The sequence below is a fragment of the Octopus bimaculoides genome, chromosome 7, assembly GCF_001194135.2.
Source record: "Octopus bimaculoides isolate UCB-OBI-ISO-001 chromosome 7, ASM119413v2, whole genome shotgun sequence".
NCBI classification, from domain to species: domain Eukaryota; kingdom Metazoa; phylum Mollusca; class Cephalopoda; order Octopoda; family Octopodidae; genus Octopus; species Octopus bimaculoides.
Genome location: NC_068987.1, coordinates 13,769,012 through 13,796,344, shown reverse-complemented (window position 1 = coordinate 13,796,344; position 27,333 = coordinate 13,769,012). Strand labels below are relative to the sequence as shown.

General features: G+C 34.8%; 2 protein-coding genes and 1 pseudogene across 2 annotated transcripts in view; 2 read left to right on the top strand and 1 right to left on the bottom strand.

Moving 5' to 3' along the window:
- The window catches only part of LOC106870907 (transmembrane protein 183), a 56,316-nt gene extending 31,056 nt beyond the window's left edge, over positions 1-25,260 (bottom strand). Inside the window, exon 1 of the mRNA XM_014917140.2 lies at positions 24,791-25,260. Coding sequence (XP_014772626.1) covers positions 24,791-24,851 — 61 coding nt within the window. The 5' untranslated portion in view covers positions 24,852-25,260. The remainder of the gene's footprint in view (positions 1-24,790) is intronic.
- On the top strand, positions 11,191-11,310 carry LOC128248438 (5S ribosomal RNA; annotated as a pseudogene).
- Positions 25,261-25,396: 136 nt separating the features above from the next.
- Positions 25,397-27,333, top strand: part of LOC106869751 (liprin-alpha-1) — a 323,919-nt gene continuing 321,982 nt past the window's right edge. Inside the window, exon 1 of the mRNA XM_052969123.1 lies at positions 25,397-26,058. Coding sequence (XP_052825083.1) covers positions 25,819-26,058 — 240 coding nt within the window. The 5' untranslated portion in view covers positions 25,397-25,818. The remainder of the gene's footprint in view (positions 26,059-27,333) is intronic.

Genomic DNA, 27,333 nt, shown 5'->3' with positions numbered 1-27,333 from the left:
AATACCATGTACTTTTAGATTTAATATAATATTTATTGGCTCAATTCAAATATTCTGTGGTTGTCATTTATTATCACATCTGTTTGTATTTGTTGCCATAAATGCCAGTCATTGTGTGTGTGTGTGTGTGCACATATATGTATGCATGTAAGCATGTACGTACGTGTAGAATTTTAGAAAAAAACATTCTTCAAAAAACTATCTTAAAATAAAAATATGACGACAGATTTGATGAAAAACCTTAGTCTATGTTAATCTGGTTTTGTAAAAGATTTTTTACAGATGATTAATTTTTTTCAAAGAAAATTAAAAAATATATTTTGACCGTGTTCAAGAACTTTCTGCATGGTTAAGAAGCTTGTCTCCCAAGCACATGGTGGTTTTGGGTACAATCTCACTGTAAGGCACCTTGGACAAGTGTCTTCTACTATAACCCCAGACCAACTAAAGCCTTGTTAGTGGATTTTGTAGGCAGAAACTGAAAAGGGCCTATCATATATATGTGTGTGTGTGAGTGTTTGTTTCTCACCACCACTTGATAACCAGTGTTGGTTTGTTTACTTCCATGTAACTAAATGGTGTGGCAAAAAACACTGATGGAATAAGTACAAGATTAAAAATAAGTCCTGGGACTGGTAGGCAGAAACTGAAAGAAGGCTGTTCAATGTGTGCATGCATGTGTGGATGGATGGATGGATGGATTTGAGTGTGTCCCCTTGTTTTGATATTATGTGACTGCTGTAAATAAATGTCACTGTTATACAAGCAGTGTCATTCATTTCCAGTCTTATGCAAAAAACATACCTGGCCTTAGGAAAATATTGCCTTGCTTGGAAATAGGTGAGGGTTGGCAATAAGAAGGGCATCCAGCTGTGGAAAAATCTACCTCAATAAACCACCTGACCCATGTAAGCATGGAAAAGTGGATGATAATGATGATGAGGAAAATTTAACGGCATAAATCAACACAAATATGTAAAACGAGACACATACCACAGGGAGATTATATAAGAAAATACGGACCATAAATCACTGTGTGAAATCAGTTTCTATTTGATTAAAATAGTCTGCAGTAGTTTTTAGGTTTTTTTTCTGGCAAAGTAGAAGGGAAGTTTAAAATGCCATCCAGTCAAAGAGGGTAATGATTGAGGACCACGATACAAACATTATTAGAAAAGAAAACACACACACACGCACATATATATATATATATATTAGCCAGACTAATCTGACGGCTTAGGGCATATCTGATTTCCTCTGGTCTGAGAATTAAACTCTAAATTGCCTGTGACATATTTTTCACTTTTTTTAGGTTTAGTTAAAAATTCTATTTCACTTACAGTTGAAGAATCAAAAATTGGATTTAACATTTGGACTCCCCCCGCCAGAATTATATGCAGAATATGCAAAATATATATTTGTGGTATACTTAGCATACATGTACATCAGTGGTTCCCAAATTTTTCACTACTAAGGTCCCTCTCATTTAAATGAGTTTTCCCTGGACCCAAGGATATTGGAAAGTCTGTCAGCTTAACATGTTCACAGACCCCCAGTCCTACCTTTGCGGACCACTGATGTACATAATAGCTAGCCAGCTCCTTGTCAAACTATCCACCCATGCCAGCATGGAAAGTGGATGTTAAACAATGATGATGATGATGGACATGCTCTCTGGCAACCCACTTTGAGCCAATAGAATATGTGGGATATAACAACCAGAGGGAGAGAGAGAGAGAAGCGCACCAGCACAGTAGAGTAGAGCAATACAAAATGATGTACCTTGTGCAAGGATATAATGCACTGCCCTGTCCAGGATTTGAACCAACAACCTGATGATCATGAGCCCAACACCCTAATCATTTGGTCACATGCCTTCACATTTGCTGAAGTAATAATGGAATAACCACTAAGTAGATGTATAAGATTGTACACAGGCTGGCATGAAAAAAAAAATTGTTTAGAGACTAAATAACTCGGAGATGCCATCTGCATGAAAAACAATAGCTAAGTGTTAATATATTCAACACGAGAAGCTTTTAAAAGCAAAGAAAAAAAATCTATAAAAACATAAGTCAATACAATTACTTCCCCCACACCAAAAGAAAAAAAAACCCCTACTTTTAAAGAGGAGGAATTCAGAATTAATATGAGGTGCAGTTGCATTGAAATGCAAATGTTTTGAACAGACATATATAATACTTATAGTGAGTGTAGTCTTTATTTCACAATAAACTAAGAGAACTTGAGGCATTTGTATATTACATGGTTAAGTGGAATATTAGTGAATATGACTTCTTAATACTCTTGTTGATTGTCATTATGGGAAGGGAGAAGAAGAGGGGAAAAAATAAGTAAAGAAAGCAGAAGGAAAGAATACATAGCAAGAGAGAGAGGTACAGTAGGAAGGGAACAAGTAAAAGGATGAAGGAGAGAGAGGGAGTATGAGTGAGAGGGAGATGAAATATCAGAAAAATAATAAACATTTTTTTTTGTTTTTACAACTGAAAAGGGTATCTCAGAAGGACAAAAAAAAAAAAAAAAATCTAAAACTACAAATAGTGTAAGAAATCTTGTTGATAAATATATTTTATATACAAAGAACTGTAATTTTTGAAACTGAGAAACAAGAGCAACTTTTTTTTCTTTGTTTAACATTTATCAACTGAAATCAGTCATATATATATATAAAAAAAACTTGAGCTTAATATACAGAAAATTAAAAATCTTAGTACAAATATTTAAAATATTGGAAGTTCATGTAGAGAGAGTAATTTATACAAGATTATATTTCTTCACATTTCACTCAGTCAGCAATTTAGCTTTTCTATAAGAAAAAAAATATTTTCTTTAATAAATTAACAAAAGAAATAAAAAATATTACAGTTTTGACAGGAGTTTAAAAAACTGGAATTTTGAAATTTCTATTTACTGATAAATAGTTAAGATATTAATCCTACTAACAGTTAATGCGTGTGAGGAATTAACTTGCTGGATAAAATGGTTAAGAACCTATGAATAATATTCCTTATCGTTAGCACATGACCACAGATTTCTGGAGAGGGTATTAATTGATAAAGTTGAATACCCAGTACTTGATAGATACTTCATTTCATTGACCTCAGAAGGGTGAAAAGCAATGTTCACCCCTAAATCTATTGAGATGGAATAGTTGGCTTGTAAGAAATGAACTTTAAATCTAAGCTCTGATGTTTTTCATCTGTTTAAAGGCAATTAGCAAACAAACAGAATATAGCTTCAACACAAAATTCTAACTCTAACTCAGTAGTTCTTAACCATTTTTTTTTACTTACTCTCTCTTTTCTCTTTTACTTGTTTCAGTCATTTGACTGCGGCCATGCTGGAGCACCGCCTTTAGTCGAGCAAATCGACCCCAGAACTTATTCTTTGTAAGCCTAGTACTTATTCTATCGGTCTCTTTTGCCGAACCGCTACGTTACAGGGAGGTAAACACACCACCATCGGTTGTCAAGCGATGGTGGGGGGACAAACACAGATCTATATATATATAAATACATATATATGACGAACTTCCTTCAGTTTTCGTCTACCAAATCCACTCAAGGCATTGGTCAGCCTGAGGCTATAGTAGAAGACACTTGCTCAAGGTGCCATGCAGTGGGAACGAACCCGGAACCACGTGGTCGGTAAGCAAGCTACTTACCACGTGGTCGGTAAGCAAGCTACTTACCACACAGCCACTCCTGTGCCCTTATGGACCCTTTTGATTACAATTCTATTCTGGTGGACTCCCATAGCCATTCAATGCTTAAAAACTACTTTTATAGTTACTTCTTTCAAATTTCTTATTTTGTTTTTCCTATGTCAACTTGTGTAAAGCTGAACTATGAAAAACAACAGAGAAAGAAACTTGGCTGTTTCTTACAATAAATACATCCAAAGTAACATCTTTTCATGGACCCTTAAAATACACCTGTGGATCCCCAATTTACTATTCTGCTTGTGTGGCCTCACAAAAATCTTACATGGACTCTCAGGGGTTGTATGGACTTGGTTACGAACCATTGCCCTAACTCAATGAATTTAGTCTTTTTGACATACATTCCCCTCTCCCCCTTGGATTAAACAAATACATTGTTATTAAAGCAGTATTTGACCCTTTTGGATTTAAACCAGCTATATTTGGCTAAAACATTCTACTGGTTTTAAGTTCAAACTGGCTAAATCCAGCCTTTCACACCTACCCTACAATGTCAGTCTAAAAATAAACAATCGCATTAATGAAGTATAAATGAAAAAAGATTAAAAAGGGTTCTACTTGTGCTTGCTTGTTTAGGGCATAAACAATAATAATAATAATAATTAGAATTTTAAATAAAAGAATCATGTACACCACCATAAACTAAATTTTACTAGCTAATAAGCAAAGCATCAGTCAACACCATTTATCTTCTCATTCTTAGGTAAAAGGCAAGAGCTCAAAAAAATTAGATTCTTTGCTTCCCACAGTGACTGAGCTTATTGAAATTTCCTACAAATTTGACTCAGCTATCATGTGTTTTGGAGATATTGTTAATGCTTCTCACATTCATACTGCACTATATAGCCAAATCATGTTGTTGCTCAGTTTAGGTCAAACATGCTGGAGTATACAGCTTCTGCTTTGCCAATTCCGTTTTGCATCGCTATCTATACTTCCATCACTGCAGATAACGTTGCCAAGATAGGAGAAATTGTTCACATCTTCCACACAACTTGCTGTCTGACAAAAATGGAAGGTTAGGTTGCTGTAGTAATCAGTATCATCTTGGTCTTTTCACAGCTAATTCCAAGCTTAATTTTTTTTTCCTGATTATTCTTTGAGCTTGATAGTTCTTGTAGACCAGCTCTTATTTTTGTCAGGAGTGCAATGTCATTGAAAAAGGCCAAATCCCAAAGCCTTTCCATTGTACTTCTCCAGTGTCCTCCATCCACTTCACCTGGCAGGTAATATTTTGTATCAGCATACAAAGACTGCAAATGACAGAGAGACTATTACAAAGAAAACAAAAAAAGGAACAATCCTGGAAGACCTTAAATGTATAAGGATCAGTTGGAAAAGAGCAGTAAAACTGTGGCAGATTAGACACTGGAGGATGATGGCTGCCATGTGTCTCACGGTAGGTATGAGACATTTTGGCAAAGCTGTTTTGAGCACTGCTGACTTATTTGACATCAGATGTTTTAATGTTTCTCTCATTCTCTCCCCTACTCAGTTTATATATCTAATTATATTCATGTTTATGTCTAATGTCTCTCTCTCTCTCTCTCTCTTTATGTGTGTGAAGATCTAATTATGTTTGCATGTGTAATGTCATTCTTTCTCTCCCTCTCTCTATCTGTAGGGGTATATTTGTGTGCATAAATGCAAATTTACCTCCAGTGCCAAAATGTACTTTTACCAAAACAAGTTGAATGTCCGGAGCGGTAGACGAAATACTGCTAAGTATTTTGCCCGGCGTGCTAATGATTCTGTTAGCTTGCCACCTTAATAATAATAATAATAATAATGTTGTTGTTAAGTCTCAACTCATCTCTGATTGAATAAGCCATGATCAAAAATATTCTAGCTGAGACTCTCCTGTCTATTTTGTATATTCAAGACTAAATTGTTAAATGTATCCTTTACCTAAGATGATCGGGAATGAGAAAGAATTGGCTCCCAAATCTAGCAAATTGAATAACTTCATAAATCCTTCAATGCTGGGTTGAGTCAGAGCTTCTTGAATAGGTTACTAATTACTTGCACTAGGAATGGCTTGCAATGTGTCAACTTCCTCAACAGGAAATATAAATATTAATGGAACAAACTTATAATATTGAAGCAACCTGAATAATTAATGTTGGGATTTGTCCATTGTTTTATGTCCAATTTTTTCTTCCCATTCTAGCATAGGCATGACCAATATGTACTGAAGCATTGTTTTTAAAGCTGGGTGCTCTCCCTGTTGCTAACTTGACTTTGTATCACTGAAGTAGTATATTACAATGTTTGGGAGGTAATGGGAAATGAAATATATATAGTTTTTACAGTGAAGGTCGATAGTCTAGTGGTTAGGGTGTTTGGCTCATGAGCATAAGATCATGAGTTCAATTCTTGGATTGGGTGGTGTGTTGTGTCCACTTTGTTTTACATTGCTCCAGTCTACTCTGTTGTAATGTGTACTGGGCATGTGTTGGTGCAGACCACTCATTCTCCAGCTGCTATGTGTTGGATATTCTACTGGGCCAAAGGAAAGAAGGTGTATGTCTGCTTGAGACTACAGATGTATCTAAAACAATTTAAAAAAAAAGCATAGTAAAAGCAAGTGAGCCATACCCACTCATGAGTGACTGCTGGCTGTATTCTAGGCTTTACATGCATATGCTGATAGTTTTAAGTCTCCAAACTTTGATCTCTCAGCATCTGTTGTGTGTTAGTGAGATGGTTTACAACAAAACTTATCAGCTTTCTAATGCTTGGAATATTTCGATGCTTCAGTCATTTTGGTAGAGTGGCTCTTGTTTCCGAGATTAAGTCTTCACTTAAGCATTGCCATGTTGCAGTTATAGTCACTCAATCTGATGAATTTTCAACACTTTATTCTCCATTTTGGTGGGTTCATGTATGTGATCCTCAACCTTAGTTAAGAATGAAAGGAGCCAAACAGTTTTTGCCATCCAAATGTTTCAAAAATTGAGTAAAAAAAGTGGTCTTTGGGGACTTCTCCACTCCCAGTTATTTTTAGGTCAAACTTCCGTTTATTATATTTCTTTCAGTTAACAAGGATCAACTTACTCCCAGTAATGAGTTTCGGTTTTTTTATTTCAGAGAATTCTTTGAATTTCTTTTAATTAATATAATGCAATGTAAAGGGTAAAGACCCCCTTCGGTCATGGATGACCATAGGATTGCACCTAGAAAGTTACCCTCTCCACGCCACTGATGTTGGGAAAGGCAAAGGCTTTTTTTTTAAGATGCAGCCTGGAATGTTCATGTGTATAGCAGCAACTCTATTCCACATATGTGTTTAGTAAGCTTGTATGTGTGTGGTGCAATGTACCTTGTAGAGGATCAGCAGTTATGCAGAGGAGAAATAGTTCCTAGTAAAAGCACAAACATTGTTTGCCTGACTGACAAATAGGTTCCACTCTTATTAACAGTAGGGAGAGCATCAAACTATCAGATCAACTGCTTTAACGATATAGAAATGCTCAACAACCATTCTACATGAAAACTAGGTTTAAAACGGGAATTAGAAAGAAAAAAAGAAAATTGCCAAAATAATTAACAGAGACAACTTAGTATCTTTTATCAAGTGACAATTCGCTTGTCATCATCCAATTGAGATATTTGCTAATCTATTTAAAATACCTTGGTTTTCCTTATCGCTTTACATCAATCTCAAAACAGTCTCTTCTTCAACTCAATTTATTGCAAACATATGTATTTATAATGACAACTTGCTACAGATATATGTCTGCATGAGATAAAATCAATTCTTAAGTATACATCCATCAGATTTAATTAAAGAAAATATTATTTTAAAAAAGCATTTTCAGTTCATATAGCTTTAAATTTTCTTTGGTGAAAATTGCTGTTTAACTAGCAAAGAGTCTTGTGTGTTCATTTGGTAAAACAAGCTAACCATGTGAATATATATTACAATGATTTGAAATTCATTTAATTATATTCTTTTAAATTAATGACTAAAATATTCACTATATATTATTAATATCTTCCTCTCCTTCTCTTACACACACACACATGCACTCTCTCTCGCTGTATTTTCTACATTTACTTAACCTTTCAAAACCCGATCCCTCAGCTTTAAGTTCTTCAATATGTTTATCCTTGAACAGCACTCATCTCAGCTGAAAGGCTTTCACAGTAAAATACTGACAAAACTCGAAATTGATAGAAAAGTTTGAGGTTGAGCAAACAAGCTGTGTTTACCTCTTCCCTTCCCTTGCTGGAGTGGAAGAACAACACTTCAGAAAGCAGAGCGCATGAAGCCAAAGAAAAATACAACGCAAGAGATTATTAGAAAAGGAACGTACTGAAATACATGCATAAATAAACTGGTAAAAAAAAAAGAAAAAGAAAAAAAACAACAACCCCACACAATGAACGACACGAAATGAAATCTTCAAAAGCTATTTTTATGTTGATATCTTCACATTTGAAATGCGAAAACACCCACGCATACCTACACATGTTGATAATATTTACCAAACAATTAATTTTATAATTCATGTTAAGGAACATGGACTTTTGGCTTAATCAACATTTGGCAGGTTTACTTCACTTTACAGATCCTGATAAATGTTTATAGCAGACACAGGTAAAAGACAACATGAATATCATGAAACAGAAAAAAAAAAAAAAAAAAAAAAAAAAGCAATGCTCCTTCTTTAAAGAAATACTCTGTACATATAAGGAGAAATGCAGATGTTTAAGTCAGTCAGCTCCCCCGGCCCCATCACCAGTGCTGGTGTGTCACTGGGAAAAGATATGTACCTCTCAAAGGCTGTATCTAATTATGAAACTGGCACCATATGAAGATACAAACTGCAATGAAACCGCTATGTGGCCACTCAAGTCACTAGAAATAGTACACAAAATTTCCTCAATTCATATTCTAAAATCTTTTGTTGGGGTGGAAACCAAATGGTCCCAGCTGGAATTCCTTTAATTGTAAGTCTACTCAATGAGGGCAGACCCAGGGTTAAACAAGAACAAGTAATCAAAATGTAGAAGAAATATAGTGTCCTCATCATTCATTATTTTAATAACCATTTTTCCATGCTTGCATGAATTAGATGAGATTTATTGAGTCAGGTTTTCAACAGCTGGATGCTCTTCCTGCCTCTAAGCAAGGTAATATTTTCTCTAGTCCTTCAAAGATGAGTAGCACAATGGCTGGAAAATGTTTTGTGAGCAGCACAATAGCTGGACATGTTTTAATGGAAGATTGCAAATGAATAACACTGTATAATGGTGATGTTTGTTTACAACAAGTGTATGTTGTCCAGACGAGGAGACACAAACACGCACACGAGAGGATTCTTTCAGTTTCCACCTACAGAATTCACTCAGAATGCTTGTGTTGGAGAGAAGCTATAATAGAAGACAGTTGCCCAAAGTGTTGCACAGTAGGACTGAAAACCAAACCATTTGAGTGTAAAGTAAATTCTTCAACCCTGCAGACATGACTGTGCTTATATACATATATATATATAAAAGAATGTATAAGGTATTAATACACATTAATTTTTATTTAATTAATATAAAAGAAATTGGTAGTATAAATTAATTAAAGCAACAATCAGACAATTCTGCATTAAACTAGATTTAAAAATTAAGAAAAAAAAAAATTATTATTAGCCCTTTAACATTTAATCTGGCCATATCCAGCCAAAATATTATATTTGTCTTCATGTTCAAACCAGCCAGAACTGGCTTCTTATACCTACCCTACAATGTCATTTAAAAATTTAATCATGTCACTGAAATACCGAAGCTCTGAAATAAGCCATGATTAATTCAAACCAATGTGAGTAAAAATTACATTTGACTGAGTAATCTGAATGCCAAAGGGTTAAGAAATGTGTGATTGTTTTCTGGAGACTTAGAATTGAAATAGCCATCTAAGAAATGAAGAATGTAATTGAAATGGCTCAGTTAAGGCCAAAACCAGATGCTCTATATTAAGTGAATAAGTAATGATATTAAAGGTACATATCAGTAATTAAAACAGAAAATACAAATAGCTTTTTCAGTTGCTTATTACTATTATACAATTGGTTTACATCACAGTGATAGTTTAATTTGGTTGTGAATGTTCATAGTATATATATATAAATGTGTGTGTGTGTGTGTTTTCTAGAAAGAAATGCAAAAAACATATGCTGAAAATGAGAAAGAAAAAGTAATGTTAGAAGACGGAGAGAATTTATAGGTTATTACTTTAATTTGTTATAAATAAGAATTTATATATCAACTATTTTCATCACACCCGAAAAATGTAGTGGAAAACATTCAGGGTTTAAATATTTACAAAACATGTTGATATTGTGGTAGTGTGTTATGAAACAAAGTTAAAGTTAAAAGAAATTGTGACGATGGAAAAGTAGTTCAAAGCAATTGAGAAACACTGTTACGGTATTAGTAGACCATCTGCTGTTGTCGATTGTTTAATATCTATTTTTTTTTCTCTATTTCTATTCTCTTCATGTATATGAGTAACGGTTTCCCTTCTGGCAATACATGCACAAATATATAAATATATTTACATATACAAACATGTGTAAACATACACAAATATATATATATATATATACACACAAATATATATATATATATATACAAACGTGTAAACATACACAAATATATATATATGCAAACACACATATATGTAAACATACATATATAAACATATACATGCATATTCCTTTTACTTTTCCTGTGAGACCTAGCATCATGAAGTTGGATAAAATTTGAACACATTTTCAGTTCATCTTAATAAACAAGATTAAACACCTAACAGAATACATGATCCAATCTTTTACTAACTAAACTAATTTTTGTGAGAACTGATCCAAATTTCAACTGTTTGCATATTTTATCACTAGCTCAACTGCATTCAGCTCAATAGTGATACTTCATCTTGAGCACCCAAAATATATTCCATCATGATTCCTTCTTCACAAATTACAAGTCTTCTGTGTTCAGTGACATACAGTATCACACTTCATTCAATTACATGCATTATACAATCTACCATTTGGCAAAGAGAATGAATTCGTTTTGATGTTATGAAAAGCTACTCCTAATAATTCCCTTTGACTGCTTTGAATTTAAGGTGGGGTTGATTAATTTGGCTAAAAATTCTTCAAGGCAGTAACCCAACATGGTTGCAGTAAAATGACTGAAACAAGTAAAAAATAAGAAATATGCTTTCTCAGGTTTACTGATTCAATTGAGTTATGCTTAGGCCTGTTATGAGCTCTAGGACTCATAGGGCCAGCTCTTAATCTGACATATAGGTGACTGAGATTACAACATCCCTTGAAGCAGATGTCAGTCTGCCACAGGGTTTTAACTTCCAGTTAATGGTGGAACTCATTTACAGCTCTCCTACAAGTGATGATGTTCATTTCTGATCTTCCATGGAAAACATGTCTGGCCAATAGAGAAATATCATGTTGAAAACACCAGTTCTCATCTAATTACCGAAGTTAAGCAACATCAAGCCTAGTTAGTACTTAGATGGGTGACTGCTTGGGAAGCCTAGGTGTTGTAAATGTCTTTCAATCCTTACCAGGTGGTGCTATTAAGTTAGACATGGCCTGGGTCTATACTGGCTGAAACCCATCAAAGTTATCTTGCTTTGGAACAAATGACGGCATGAGTATTCGATTGTATAAAATCTGCTGCAATGAGTTCGGCCTGACTCATGCAAGGATGGACACATGGGCATTAAAATAATGATGATGAACTTCTTATAGTATTGAGGAAGAATAAAATTCTTGGTGTGCTTAATAGAACAGAGATATTTTTTGAGAGTTAATAATTTTATTCTAAAAAGTGATTTTAATAAACTATATACTTTGTCTCTTCATTACAGCTCTTGGAATGGTATCTTGTAATCTTGCATCCACTAGCGGGTGGAAGTACTTCAGGGTTGGAACCACTGCTTTACACTGTGGCTGACTTAACCTGTCTTTGCTTATAAGGTTGGTAATATAAGTACCAAATGACGTACCGACGCCAATGTTTGACTGAAGCTTTTGAATGACTGCAGTCCAATGACTAAAACCAGTAACAAAAAAAAAAAAAACCCAAAACAAACCCCAAAAAACAAAACTGAAGTAATCCAATTAAATACAATCTTATTAAACCACAAACAAGTAGCGGTTGGTTCTTACACCAAATGGTGTATTCAGCCACTAACTTGAGTAGTGAATTCTTCTACTTATTTCTGATATATCTTTGCTGCACTCATTACAAAAGCTAATCTTGTGTATCTAAACAAGTTTCCTGTCATATTTCTCCACTCCACACACACACTTATGTTCAGGTTCTTATTATCTGACAGATCTCCCACCCATCAGCTCTACAAACACACACAGTCAATGGTTTTAATGATAATTCAGCAGCAGTCACTGCTAGTTCCTCCTCTACAAACTTTTGCTGTCATTAGAATGCATACTGGGGCAGAGTGTAGTAAGAAGACCATCCATTGTACTGTTAGATGACACTGACCTCCTGCTGGGTCCATTCACATAGTAAGTAGGCAGTATTTTTATTTGTTGCTAAGACCAGGTCATCCTTGATTGGGGAAGATCTATAAGAAAAGGTATTCCAGCTGTGACTGCCTTTTTTTCTCTTTTTAAAAGATAAATATTTTACTTGTTTGTCATCAGACTGTGGCCATATTGAAGTATTGCTTTAGAAGGGGTTTAGCCCATTAAATCAATGCCCATAGTAATTTTTTAAAAGTTTGCTAGTCTCTTTTTGTCAAACTGTTAAGTTTCTGGAATACAAACAAACCAACACCAGTTGTCAAGTGGTGAAAGGCAAACACAAAAATGCACACATATATATACATATGACAGGCTTTTAAGCAGTTTCCCCATCTGCCAAATTCATTTATTCATTCACAAGATATTGTTTGAATAGGAGCTATTGTAGAAAATGCATGCCCAAGTTGGCATGCAGGGGACTGAACCATATGGTTACAAAGCAAACTTCTTAACCACGCAGCATTGATCTGCAAATGTGATTTGAGCAAAGTTTACTATTTCTAGCAGACTAAGTAACATGTTGAAGCCCCTCTCAATGGCTTCAGTTGTCCCTGTTTTGTATAAACAATGAATGTACTTTTTAATTCAAAAGTGTTTACTGAGTTCCAAACAGCAAAATCTCACAATCTTGCTTTGTCTTTTTGAATGAAGCAAATCCATTTTACTTACATTGTTAATGCACATGAGCACCTTCCAGATGGTAAGTTTCAAGCCTACCAAGTGAAAACACTGCAAAGAAACACTCCAGTGCAGACTCTGTGACTAGGTTTCCAGATCTTTTTGGTTGCTGTCAAAAATTTGGAAAGTTTGAGATTAAGTAAAAATTTTCAAATTCGGGATACTGATGTAATTTTTCATGCTGAATCTAAATTCAGGATTCATTTATTCCCACAAAAATTTAGAAAAATGTTACAGAGATTCAAAGTTTAATAATTTTTAGTCCAATCAGAAAACAGGAATTGGAAGCTGTGCATTTTCTGCATGATAGCTGTCTGTCACAAACTAAGAGAGGAACAAAATGATAACACTCGTTAAAACTTATTGTGGTGGTGAAAGTCTCATAGTCTTATTTCTTTATTGCCCACAAGGGGCTAAACATAGAGGGGACAAACAAACGGGTTAAGTCGCTTACATTGACCCCAGTGCGTAACTGGTACTTAATTCATCAACCCCGAAAGGATGAAAGGCAAAGTAGACCTCGGTGGAATTTGAACTCAGAACGTAACGGCAGACGAAATACCGCTAAGCATTTTGCTCAGCATGCAAACGTTTCTGTCAGCTCGCCGCCTCATAGTCTTGCAAATGGTTTATATGCAAATACAATTTTGAATAACTTTTGTGCTAAATTCTATATTCATAATTTTATTATTCAACTGTATGATTGAGAAATTTGCTCTCCAACCACACGGTTTTGGATTCAGTTCCACTGCATGCTATCTTGAGCAAGTGTCTCCTATTATAGTTCCAGGCTTACCAAAATCTTGTGAATGGATTTGGTAAACAAAAACTGAAATAAGCTAGCTGTGTATGTAGGGGAGAATTCACAAAAAAAAAATAAAAGACGAAGACAGGTGGTGTCGACAACAAACAGATGTATTAGTTTAATGCTTGGGAAGTGAAAAAGTCTTTAACGTTTCGAGCCCATGCTCTTCCACAGAAAGAAACAAGGAGAGAAAATAAAGAATGTGTAGTGGCTGTACCTCCATGTCTCAATATCACATGAAAATGGTAAATGAGCATCACCATCATACAAGTACTATCATTAATTTCCAATCTTCCATGAAAACATGTCTGGTTATGGAGCAATATTACTATGCTTGGAAAGAAGTGAGAGCTGGTGACAGGAAGGACCTGTAAAAATCTGCCTTGAGAAAATTCTGTCTGACCCATGCAAGTACAGAAAAGTGAACATTAAAACAATGATGATGACACTTGGAATGTTTGAAATATTGGCGAATTTAGGGAGTAAGGAAACCCTAGAGTAATGGTTCTCAACAGGGGTCTACACTAGCAAAATAGTAAATTGAAGATCCATGGTAGTATTTTAAGTGTCCATGTAAAGTTTTGATTGAAATATGTATTGCAAGAAAGCAGCTGGGTTTTTTTCTCTAACATTTTACACAGCTCAACCTGTATGAATAACAAAATAGGAATTTTAACAGAAATATCTATAAAACAGGTTTTTAAACATCAAATGGCTGTGGGGTCCATCCAGGTAAAACAGTAATCGAAGGGGTGTATATGTAAAAATGCTTGAGAACCATTGCCCTAAAGGGAGAAATGATTTCTTAGTAGGGATTTTAAGGGAATTTGGTGCAAAAATATTGGTTAAGACAAAATTTCTTATACCTTCTTTGTGGTGCCTAATGGATTTAGCACTGACAAAACATTCAAATTTTTGATTAAATTTAACTTTGTGAAAGAGAAAGAAAAGGATTAATAAAGATATACAACAATTCTTGTGTAGGAATTCCTCTGACACATGCAGTATCACATCTTACTTTATTCCTGAAGAAGAAAGAAGTTATTTATAATCAACTTCTCAATCTCATTGATCTTTGTTATTCTTAATTCAATGACTGTAAATATCTATTCTTCATTTTTTTTTGTAGAGGAGGAGAGCAGTACCTGTGATCCTTTACAGAACCTCTAAGAATAATGTAACTCAATGGTTCTCAACCATTGTTTTGTTACATATGGGCTCCTCCTGATTCCTATTTTACTCAGGTGGACCCTAATAGCTATTTTATGTTTAAAAAATCCTATTATATTTTTATAATTAAATATTATTAGGAATTGTATAAAAAAAGTGTTAAAATGTTTTGTGTGTTTTAGAAATAAAACCAATTTATTGCACCTAATTTTTAACAACAAAATCTTATATGGATCACCACCAAAGGATCATGTGGGCCCTGGTTGAGAACCACTGATGTAAATTAACAAACTAGATGCCATGAGTCAATCAGGAAGCTAGAGTTATGACTCTTTACCAGTTCCGTGTGCCACGTGTGATTTACAGGAGATATTTCCCTGACATTCATGCATCATATATGTTACATAATCACAATTTTTTTTTTTTAGCCCACAGGGTAACTTTTGGATTTATGAAAGAAAAATTTTGTGCTACTTGGAATATATAAAAAAAAGGGCTAATTAAAAGTCTGAAAACAAGCATGAGCATTTAGGATAAATAGTGATCATAGTAGTGCCAGATATATAAAAATGTGGGATGGTCACAACCAGATTGCCTTTGGGTCATAAGCCTGTTGGATAAACATAGGGCTAAACACTACCATCAACAAACTATATGCTATTTTCCAGCTCATTCAAAGTTTTTCTCCGTTCCTACTTGTTCTGCCAGCCACTGTACAACTGTCCAGAGATTTGACCAATCTTGTTACAGTATCCAGAGACAGGACATAGGTGTGCTTATATAAATATATATACATGAGGCTATCATCTTATTCACTCATCCATGGAAACATACAATCACTTTTACTGTCAAGCTGGACAGTTTCTAGACTGAGAAAATTAGAGCTATATGGTCTATATAAAGACACTGCAACACTGAAATAGAATTCAATGCTATAATGAACAAATTGATTGGCAATCATTTAGCCATAAATGCTGACTGTAAATACTTCAGTTGGCAATTGACATTTATAGTAAGTACCATATGTAGAACTATCTGGCCAAAGATATTTACAACACCTTAGTAACCATTTAGTTGCACATCCTTAACCCTATCATGACTAAATTTCTCATGAGGAAACAACTTATGCATTTCAATTAATTTTCAATATGATCGATATATGGGAATGCTTTAATAAAATATCTGTAACTTTAAATATTTCTGAAATTTCATGCTATCATTTATGCCATGAGATTTTGATTGGAATTTGAATATGAACATTGTAAGTACTGGTAGTCTGAAGCCAGCTGGTGTTAAAAGTAAATGAGGGAGCCTCTAATCTGTCACTCAACCAGTAAGAATTACAAATCAAATAGTTTTCAAACCCAGTCTACCATCTCAAAAAAGGAAGGACACACTGGGCAATGTGGTGGTGGATCTCTGTTGTTAGACATTCAGAATTCAGTTATTCAATGAACAGAGCTACCTAGTCATTAGGTGATTCTGTAGGTGGTTGAACGTTTCACAGACATGTGTACTCGTAACATAAATCTCAGGCAGAATCAGTGTGACAAGATAGTACCTCTTTAAATTATAAGTATAATACAACCAGCAGGCTTCTAACAGTTTCCATCTACCCAATTCTATTGATAAGGCATGGATCAACCCAAAGCTATAGAATACAACACTACTCAAGATGTCACCCAGCAGAATGTCCAGTCCTTATGGAAGGCAAGCTCATGGAAGGGCCTCTCACCGAGCAGTCCAAAGGTTGGAGGCCAGACTAATATGGACCACTTCTTCCCAGAGGTAAAAATAAGTTTGCATAGAGCCAACATCCTTACCAAGAAAAAAAAAAAAAAAAAAAAGCAAAGACAGAAGTATCAATGAAATACCAATAAGATTAGGGAAAGGAAGCAGAAAAGACTGCCTAGAGTTTAGAAAAGTGGAGAAAAGTTGTTGATGGTCTGTGCTTCATAGGAAATGAAGGACTTAAGATGCTATGCAGAGGGATCAAACCTGGGATCTTGTGATTGCAAAGTGAACTTCTTAACCACTTAACCATTTGGTGACTACACAGTGAAGAACTAGATACCTAAAAAGCAGGATGATCACATCTGGAGCACATTTGATTAAGGACCTGTTCAATCAGGGCTGACATGGGACCAAAATCAACAGTAACCCATCTGGAAACTATTCAACAATTAATGCATAGTTTCAATATCTTGGGATTTACTGGTAGTGATTGGCACTGAGCCTACTATGGCTATTGTTGTTACAGTTATACAAATGAGAAAATGTTTGCTTGGATCAGGTATGAGAGGTGATGTTTTTAAAATGAGATATTTATGATTGGATAAGAAGATTTTGCAAAGGTATTGTGTACTGGAGCAAACAACTGCCAACTTTTATTCCTCTCTTCACTAAGTTCCTCTGCTGTATGTGTAATATCAGTGTATAGGAGTAACTAAACAGACTACAAGTGATAAGTGTGCTGAGAGGAAAAATTAGGCATCAGAGGTATCTGATGTAGTGTACGAAATAGAAGATTGAGATGGTATGGACAATGCAATACGTATAAAGAATGACAGGGTGAAAAAAGTGCTGTACAATAGAGGTGAGAAGAAAATGCAAGTAGAAGTGGTAGGGGATGATCTCAAGATGCTAAGCCTCACAAAGAGATGATGAAGGACCACAAGTGGAGATACACTGTTTTGAAATAGACTCACTAAGCTGTGCCAGCATGATAAGCAGCAAAAATGGTGATGATAGTGATTGCTTATGGTATGCGTTTACAATGTGTTTGGTTCAATTATTATGTGTTCCTTAGGTACTGAGTGAAGATCTCTGGCAGGGTTGTATATAATGTTTAACATATTGGCTCTCTGTGATAGTTTTAGTGGAATGCTAGCTTTCCAAAGTAATATTACAGGTAAAAAAAGAAACCGAATGAACTGTTTTTAGTTTGTCTTGTTCTTAAATTATAAGAGAGGCAGAGATAAATATAATTACATAAGGAAGCCTCCAACCTGTTAGAAATAGCAGCCAAAGCTTCCTCAAATCATACCTTATCATCTTAAATAAGACATAATGGATTTTGTAGTTTTTGGCACAATATCTGGGGGATAAAAAACGAGATGGGCATGACTGAACTGTTCTGATTATGAATCTGCTTCATCAGAGCAGACACGGTACTAAACAACTGCAAAACTGCTATTTGTAATGCAGATCAATTATTGCAACATTAAAAAAAAAAAAAAAAAAATCTTGCATATTCTATTCTAACTTTAACACCTAGCAAGTCACTAAGTACCAGTATCAAGGCTATGCAACAGATAACAACTAGAAGAGAGAAGACAATTGGTTTTTTTTTTTAAAAATAGAATTTCAATCTAAGTGGAATTATGACAGAGTTCAAGGGTTCCAACAGTAATTATTCACCTCAAGTGGCTGTTTTGTGATACAGTGACAAATAATCTCATGAAATAAAACCACAATCTTTGTTTGGTAGGAAGATGCTTCATAAAACAATGCATTTCCATAAGGGTCAGAATATGTTATGAAGGAAAATAAAATACTTTTGTGTGCAATGAAAATGTAAATCTCAAGTATCCAATAATGAAAGAACAAATTTTATTGGAATGAGATACTCTAAAACAGTGCATGTAGGAAAGTGTGTTGGTTTAATCATGTTAATTAACTAGCTTGTTTGTTCTTTTGTTTTATTCATTTATTACTTGGTTAAAGGAAGACAGAGCAGTGTCCAGAACTTATTGGGGGGGGCACTTTACAGGCTGGTGAGTTTGATGCAATTTAAGCTGAACCTCTGTAAGTTCCAGACAGTGTGAAACACGAAAGACAATGAAAGGAGGAGAGGTGGATGTATTTAGTGGACACAGGTGTGACAGCTTGCTACTTTTGAAAAGTAGAAACTGCTGCAGTGATGGTCAAAGAAAGAGAGAGAGAGAGAGAGTGGATGATGCAGCATGTCAATGAGTGTATGGTAGTGATATGCTAAGAAGTTAACATTTGACCCACTCATCAGGTCCTTCAGCTTGTTTAGCAGATTCCACTCTGTTGCAAGCCTATGGATAAGGTCTTACTGGTTTTGGGAGGTCTCAAAAAGTTTCATGGGTTCTGAACTGCTTCCTTTGACTAAGGAAATCAATCATATGACCTATCTTAAATAGGAACTTAAAACCACCCAAGCCAGATGTGTGAACAATACTCTGTGGTTGAACTTGTGCTTTTGTAGAGGGGTCCATAACTGCTCAGACTTGAGGTAATTCCTGGTCTGGTCTTTTAGATGCAATTCTATGTCTATGTTACTGGTATGTGATCACAATGAAAGGCCATCAAAGATTGTGACACTTAGTATAATTAAAGTTTATGAAGATTCTAACTGCATTTTGTCTTATGTGTAGGTGATAAAAGCAAAGGTCATTTACAATAATTTCCATCACCTTTGAGATAAGGAAATGAGGAAAATAAAGTGGTAGCTATCCAGGTCAGAAAGGATGTGTTTGGTGAGGATAGAAGTAGCTTAAGGGAAGACACTCAATACTCATTACTAGATATAACTTGTTCACTGTATACAGATGAGGGGGAAGATGCTAGGAAGAGAAGTTTGGGAGGTGCATTGATTAAGGTGCATAGCAGGAATTTATATGTAAGTGAACAGTGAATATAATGGCTCTAGCTACAGGTGCACTGCTAAAAAACTCATTTTGATTAAAGAATAGCAAATAGGATTTTGCAAATTTAGTTGAGAACTTTATCAAGGAACCGTAAGAAGTGGTACAGCTTGCAGGCCATGTCATGCATAAATGTATCCTTTGCTTTCTTAGAGATTTTGTAATGGTGATTTCCTCCAGATGTTGTAGGTGTCAACCACATGGGATTTGGCAGTTGTGGATGTTAGCTGTATAAGGGATGTACCAGACACTACTAGGCCTCCAAGAGAGTAAAAGTATTAATCTTGTCAAAGTAGGTGTTTTCCAGCCCAAAAAGTTTTCTTACAAAATCAAATAATTAAGAAATAAAAAATAGTGGACAGTAGAGTGCTAATAATTATGCAGAATATTCAAAATCTCCTACAGGGGCAGAACTGCGAACTCTGAAGTCTAGGGGTGAGCCAATCTGCATGACCTTCCAGGAGATTGCGGCAGAAAGAAGAGCGAGATTGGCAGGTCATGTTTTCCGACTACTGGAAGAATGAATCTCCAAAACAGCTATACAATGGGTACTATGTGAAGGATGAAGGGAGGGAGACTCAAGAAGATATGGTACGCCATTTTCAAAGAATATCTGAAACAACTTAGCATCACCTGGTAAGATGCAGGTGACTATGTTGAAAACAGGGATGATTGGAAGTATCTTAATGGCAGGTCAACTGTATGGGAGCAACTAAGGCTAAGAGAATGCTGGTTAGATACTATTAAATGTTCATTGTAATGTTTTCATTTTCATTAAGCTGGATCCACCAAATATTTCATGGTTCATCTGTAATCTAACTTAAGAAAAAAAAAACATGATTATTAACTAACCAGGTGTGTCAAATGTTAATATAAAGGAGTTAAACTGATAAAGAGCAAATATACAAGGTACAAATACTTTTCTGCAAAATTATAACCATGGGCTGTGACTGCTGAGGACATGCATAGGTTTGTAAGAAATGAAGCTTGTATATTCTGCTGGATGTGTAATGTCAGTGTGCATGCATGACAGAGTGTAAGCACCCTGAGAGAAAAGTTGGGCATAAGAAGCATCAGATGTGGTGTGCAAGAGAGACGACTGGGTTGGTATGGTCATGTGATGCGTGTGAATGAGAACAGCAGTATGAAGAAGTGTCACATTCTAATGGTGGAGGGAACCTGTGGAAGAGGTAAACCCAGGAAGACACGAGATGAGCTAGTGAAGCATGATCTTTGATTATCGGGCCTCACAGAGGCAATGGTAAGTGACTGAGATCTTTGAAGATATGGTAAGTGACTGAGACCTTTGAAGTGCTTGAGAAGACCCATCAAACCATGTGAGATTGTAGTCGTGGCTGATGCCAGTGTCGCATAACTGGCCTGTTAAAAGCACCCTTCAATTGTTGGGTGATATGCTGTGCTTCTAAAGACCTGTCAAACTGAGTGAAATTGTAGCTGTGGCTGATGTCTGTGCTGTCTGACTGGCACCTATGATGGTGGCATGTAAAAAGCACTGTTTGAGCATTGAGCAGGGACAGGTGACCAAGACCCATGGCAATATACCATGCCTGTGTTGATCTATCAAACCAAATGAGACTGTAGCTGTGGCTGATACTGGTGTCAGGTCAATGGCAACTGTGCTGGTGGTACGTAAAAAACACTCACTACACTCTTGGAGTGGTTAGCATCAGGAAGGGCATCCAGCTGTAGAAACCTTGCCAAATCATATTGGAACCTAGTGTAGCCCCGTCGGCTTACCAGTTTTCAGTCAAACCGTCCAACCCATGCGAGCATGGAAAGTGGATGTTAAACAATGATGATAATGATGATGATCACCGAATTTGATTTTGTATGTGGCTGTGGTGAGAATATGAAGTTCAATGAATATCTGCATCGTATAGATGGCTACAACACATTTTCCCTGGGAAATGCAAGTCATCGACTGAATATATTGTTGAGCGAAAAGTATGACGTGGCAAGTATGATAATAACAGTATTTGAGTGACAACTTGAAGAACTACAGCTGTGATATATCTTTTATCTTTTGCTTTAGTCACTAGTCAGCGGCCATGCAGGAGCATCATCTTCAAGTTGAAGTTGGTGGAATTCTAATTCATTAAGAGTGACAGGCTGATGTCATAATGGATGCAGTTTATATTTTTTTACTACCGGGTGATGGGTGAAAGCAGCCAGTACAGTAAAATACATGACCAGGAACTTTTACATAGTCATTTTGGTTCACCACTGTTACAGAAATGAAATGACCAAAAGGAGAAAGTTGCAAGTTCATATCTCTTGTAGCTATTTTACGATTCTGACAATGTTATATTATTTTTTATACCTCAGATTATCTAACTGTGAGTAACAAGCTTCGAAATTTCAGAGTTCTTGCAGTAGATAGACTGGTGCCCTATCCAGGGGGAAACTGAATTTGATAATAAGCAACAGCTTTTATGAACCCCTGAGAATCATGGTGGGAACGATAATGATGATCACTGACTATAGTTGAAACCCTGTAACATTTGACCTAGTCCTCATTTCTCTGATGTTAATAAATAACCAATAATACACTCATGTTCATTAAAACTATTAAAGAGTTTCGGACAAAACTGAAAAAAAAAAAAGAAAAAAACAACACGTACTATTGGAGTTTTTATACTTTGTAAATACATGCAATGCCCATTGCTATTGTATTTTCCGTATATTCTGTAGGAACTCGTCACATGATATTAAGCAAATTAAGAGCCCCCTCCACCCCCAGCTCTATAGTAATATGTAACACTTAGTGGGCATTATATAAAATCCCTCAATTTGGTGGAGGGATATAAACTCATTTCACTTAAAAAGTGAGTTTCGAACTCAAAGAATATAGTTAAAAAAATAGATTAAAATAAAATAAAAACACCAGGTGGTCAATTCTCTCACCAATGGAAGAAAATACGATACCAAAATGTTAATAATGACTGATAATGTATGTTCCATGTGATTGTAACGATCACGATATTGGTGACTGAACAATCTATAAAATGAACATATGTAGTTGGTATATGTTAAGTTATGACTCGTCGACGTTAACCAGTTGCTAGCTCTTGAGATAGCAACTGGGGAAAAAAAAAATGGTATTCATAAAAACTGGAATCTCACACTACATAGCATAGGTGCGTGCAATGTAGATGCAAGTTAACATGTTAATGAAAAGAAAATCAGTTACGAATAACAGAACGTGTTCTTTTTCTACGGAATGAAAATATTTTCTAGATATTCTGTTGTAGAATAACGAGTAAAATAATGTACATTCAATAACGAAACTTATGTGAATAACCAAAGTTTTAGCATGGCATACACTTTCACTTTCTAACGGTTTCAATTGAAATGATGAATAGGAAGATTCCATGTAATATATATGTATATAACCTGTACTTTTGCATGTTTGGTGCTGTTTTTATCTTTAAAATAAAAATTTGAGTATCAACATTAGAAATTTTACAGAAACATTCTTTCGGGATTTCTCACCATGTGATAAAGAACATGTTTTTAATTCAAACAATCACCAGGGACAATATATATATATATATATATATATATATATAAACGCATCAGAATTATTTCGCTTGCATCTTGAAGTATATAATGATTTTAAAAATTATATATTTTTATCCTTATAAAAAAACTCCTGCGCAAACCAGTGCCTATCATCCTTTCGGGTTGATGAAATAAGTATCAACTGAACACTAGGGTCCATGTAATCAAATAGCCCCTTCCCCTAAAATTTCAGGCCTTTGCCTATAGTAAAAAGAATTATAGAATACATTTTAAATTTGTATGGTCATACTGAAATGGAACCTTTTCCAGTTGTAAATGGGGCGAACAAGAAACATAATTTTAAACTTATTTAGACAGCCCAATAAGAAATTTCAGAATCAAGTGATACCTTTGAGTTATAATTAACAATTGTTTGATTACAAACATATGCAAGCAAGGCTTCTTTTTAAATATCAGCGTTAATCAAAGAATACACCGCACACAGTTCGAAAATATGACAGATTCGTTGTTTTGAAACTTGTCCCAGATGCAAAGGAATTGTCTGTGATCAGGTTATGCATGCATGAAGACATTTTTTGACACATTAACGTGTGCAATAAAATCATAAAATACAAAAGTTAGATAGGATATGGAAGTGTTTGGAATGACTGCCACAATGCAACACGACAGAATTCTTTCAATTTTAACACTTAAGTCTCAGCTCAAGTATAAAGGAACATCACCAAAATTAAATACACAAACATTATATTTATATATACATATATAGCAGGGAGAGGAGAGAAAGAGGTTTTTGGTATCTAAATCAAAATATTTGGATACGTAATAATAGTTTATAAGATTTGATCGTGAGTGTTTAGAGTTAAATTAAAAACGAGGATCGGAAGAATTTGAGTTCATTAAAGAGAAGACAAAAGTTGAACCAAAAAGAATAAATTCACTTTATTTCAAAGTTGACCGTCTGTTGCGAAAAGATACAAATAGATGTACTTTATACCACGTCAACAATTTCATTTTCTTAAGGTGTGTCGTATCGTCCCAAGAAACAATAGTGGAAGAGAATAAACAGTTATTATTTAGTTCAAGAAACAAAAAATAGATTTCTGAAACTTTACATACATACTACACACATACATGTATATATATATATGTATCGGAACCTAATTTTTAAGCATGAAAATCGATTACTTATGAAGCGGGAAATTTTCGATACGTTATCTATGCAAGCCATCAACAGTTGCAGTGAATATTCAACAAATACCAGTTCCACGGGGATAGAAGAGTTAATTTTCGTAAATTTATAATTAACAAGATTAAATATAAACACTGAAGACCGATTTGTCACATTGGCTGAGCAACCGAAACGGACACGTATACTTTCATGAAAATAATGAAGTTCTTGACCAAAACAGACCCAATAACAAAACGGTAGTATAATAAAATGAGATGATAGGATTATATTACTTGTAAATTATAAAACAAATGTTTAAAACGAAGTTGAATGACCATAAAAATTGTAAACACCGAATGATCATTTGGTAATAACATTTGGTAAAAATAACATAAGCTTTACTGGTTCATGGGTACGTACGGTTGTTTTTGAAGTGTTACTTACCTGTTAAAAGGACATCCCTTCGTTTTTTATTTTTTAGCTCTTTCTTGAACTCTTTTGACATTTCCACATGTTGGTGCAAAACATGACCTCACGGCAATTAATGCTGTTCGAATTTATTGTAAGTCATTCGATAGACAGACAACTTCCATAATGTAATGAAACAAACACGGCTAGTTACGCCTCAATTGCTAATAAGACGGCACTGCTTACACTGCTATCCAACAGGCTTCCTGTATACATGTAATCTACAAGGAAATTGATTCGATCGGATTACATTACACAGCGCAGTATAACTGGTTAGTCAAAATGAAAAATAATAATAATTTCGAAAATTATTAAAAATTATCTTCTAATTTAAAACAAAATTAATTAAAAATATCATTGAATAACGGGAAAAAAAAATCAGTTATAAAATCGTTTGTATATATATGAAGAAAAGACAAAAATTTTATGCGTCGGTTGTATAGTATTCTGTTCTCTGTGGTCGTGAGATAATACTAAGCGCCGGGTGAACAGCATATTCATAATGCAACATTATGAATAACGCCATCAAGTGGCAAAAAATCGAACTAGAGGCTATTTTGATGCATTGTGGGAATGACACAGTTTATGAGGGAGGAAAATGGCTTCCGAAAGGGTTTCTGTGTGAGGGATAACTGTTACTGCCCTCTCTGGGAAGGACACCGGAGCCCCTCAGTATGATTCTCAACGATTCTTGTCACATAAACTTGAGATGAGAGAGATGTACATTTTCATGACATATCTAAACGGAAAGATTAGGATTTTATCTTGCAGAAAATATGGATAAACGTAGGCGGATCTCTGTGGAGTGTGTGTTTTACCTAGAATTATAACAACAGTTTGTGTATGATCTTTCCCTGTGGTGGTGGTTAGTAGGAATTTTTACTTTCTAAAAGAGAGAAGATATTTAAAAAAGGATTAGAAAACCAAAAAGAGCCATTTCATTCGGATATTTCCCCCCTTAAATTTATCGTGTGTAGAGTTCTTCATAATATAAAGCATTCAAAATGATGTGTGACGTGATGCCAACGATTTCGGAAGATGGGTCGAATGACCGGGAAGCTCAGGGTGCTCAAGATGATGCTAATTTCGAACAGCTTATGGTTAACATGTTGGACGAGCGCGACAAGTTGATGGAAACCTTACGTGAGACCCAAGAAGCTTACAGTCTAGGCCAAGCAAAACTAGGTGAAGTTGAAAGAGAAAGGGACGCATTTCAAAAACAGTTGCAAGCCACCACCCCTCAGGTAAGATGATATGTCATTTAATACATTTCTAGTTGGCGATGCTGCCGCTTTTTTTTTTGCTTGTAAATGCGGACCAACCTAAGAATTCTAGTTGACACTGGGCACGGAATACCGTCGCCATTTTGTATAAATTAACGAAATGACAGTTAGAAAATAGCTTTAAAAATGTAAAAAAAACACACTAAAAAAAAAAACTATATGCATTCTTGGGTGTTGAAGGATTTTAACGATGTGTAGTAATGATGGAGAATTAAGAAGAATTGATTAATGCCGGAAGTTCTGTTAAGTTTTATGAAAGATGCTAAGGGTACCCCTGTTAGAAAAAGACTTAAAGAACACCCAGAGAAGCACATGTATGGTTTAGCAAATGAGTCAGTAGAAGTACAGTGATTACAATATCAGGGGTCGATTTTAGAGGATACCTGTCTCTCACTGTACTCATGTGTGTGTGTTAAATGTTAATGATTCTTGTAAGAGATGGAGTGTTTCGATCGATGCTTGTATATTGAAATGTTGTCTTGCTATCATCTACCCTCGGTGTTGTTTATATATCATTCAAGTATTTCTTCCGGAAAATACGAAGAAATATAAATAAATAGAAAGATTCCCCCTTTTTATAACTCTATTAAGTATGCATTTCATTTTCTCCTTTCATTTATATTCATTTTCTTTTTGTTTACACTTGTTAAGGTCAGTTGATAGATATGTAGTAGGAATATATGTCTATATGTGTGTGTATGCGCGCGTGTGTGTATTCCTCTTGGGTAACTGCTATTCTCAACGTTCCCGTCAACATTCTCTCATAAAATTATAATACCTTGATCATATTTTCAAAGTTAATGTTCCTGGATTTAGAGCTAGAGCATTTACTTCGATTATATATATATATATAAAACATTAGATATGTACAGATATACAGTGTATATCTATATATTCTATGCCAATTGTGCATACACACACACACACATGAAATGAAGTTGTGTATGTAATAAAATTAATTTTCACAATTTCTAATGTTCGTGAAATCTTCGCACCTGATGAGATGCTTGAATTTTTGTTAATATCTTTTCTTCCATCCCTCTTTCTCTCTCTCTCTCTTCCTATATGTATATGCATACATATATATATGTATATATTATATATATATATGTAATATATGTGTACATATATGTATATAATATATATATAACTATGTAATATATATATAATATATGTATATTATATCTATATATATATATAATGTATATATATATTATATATATGTATATATATATT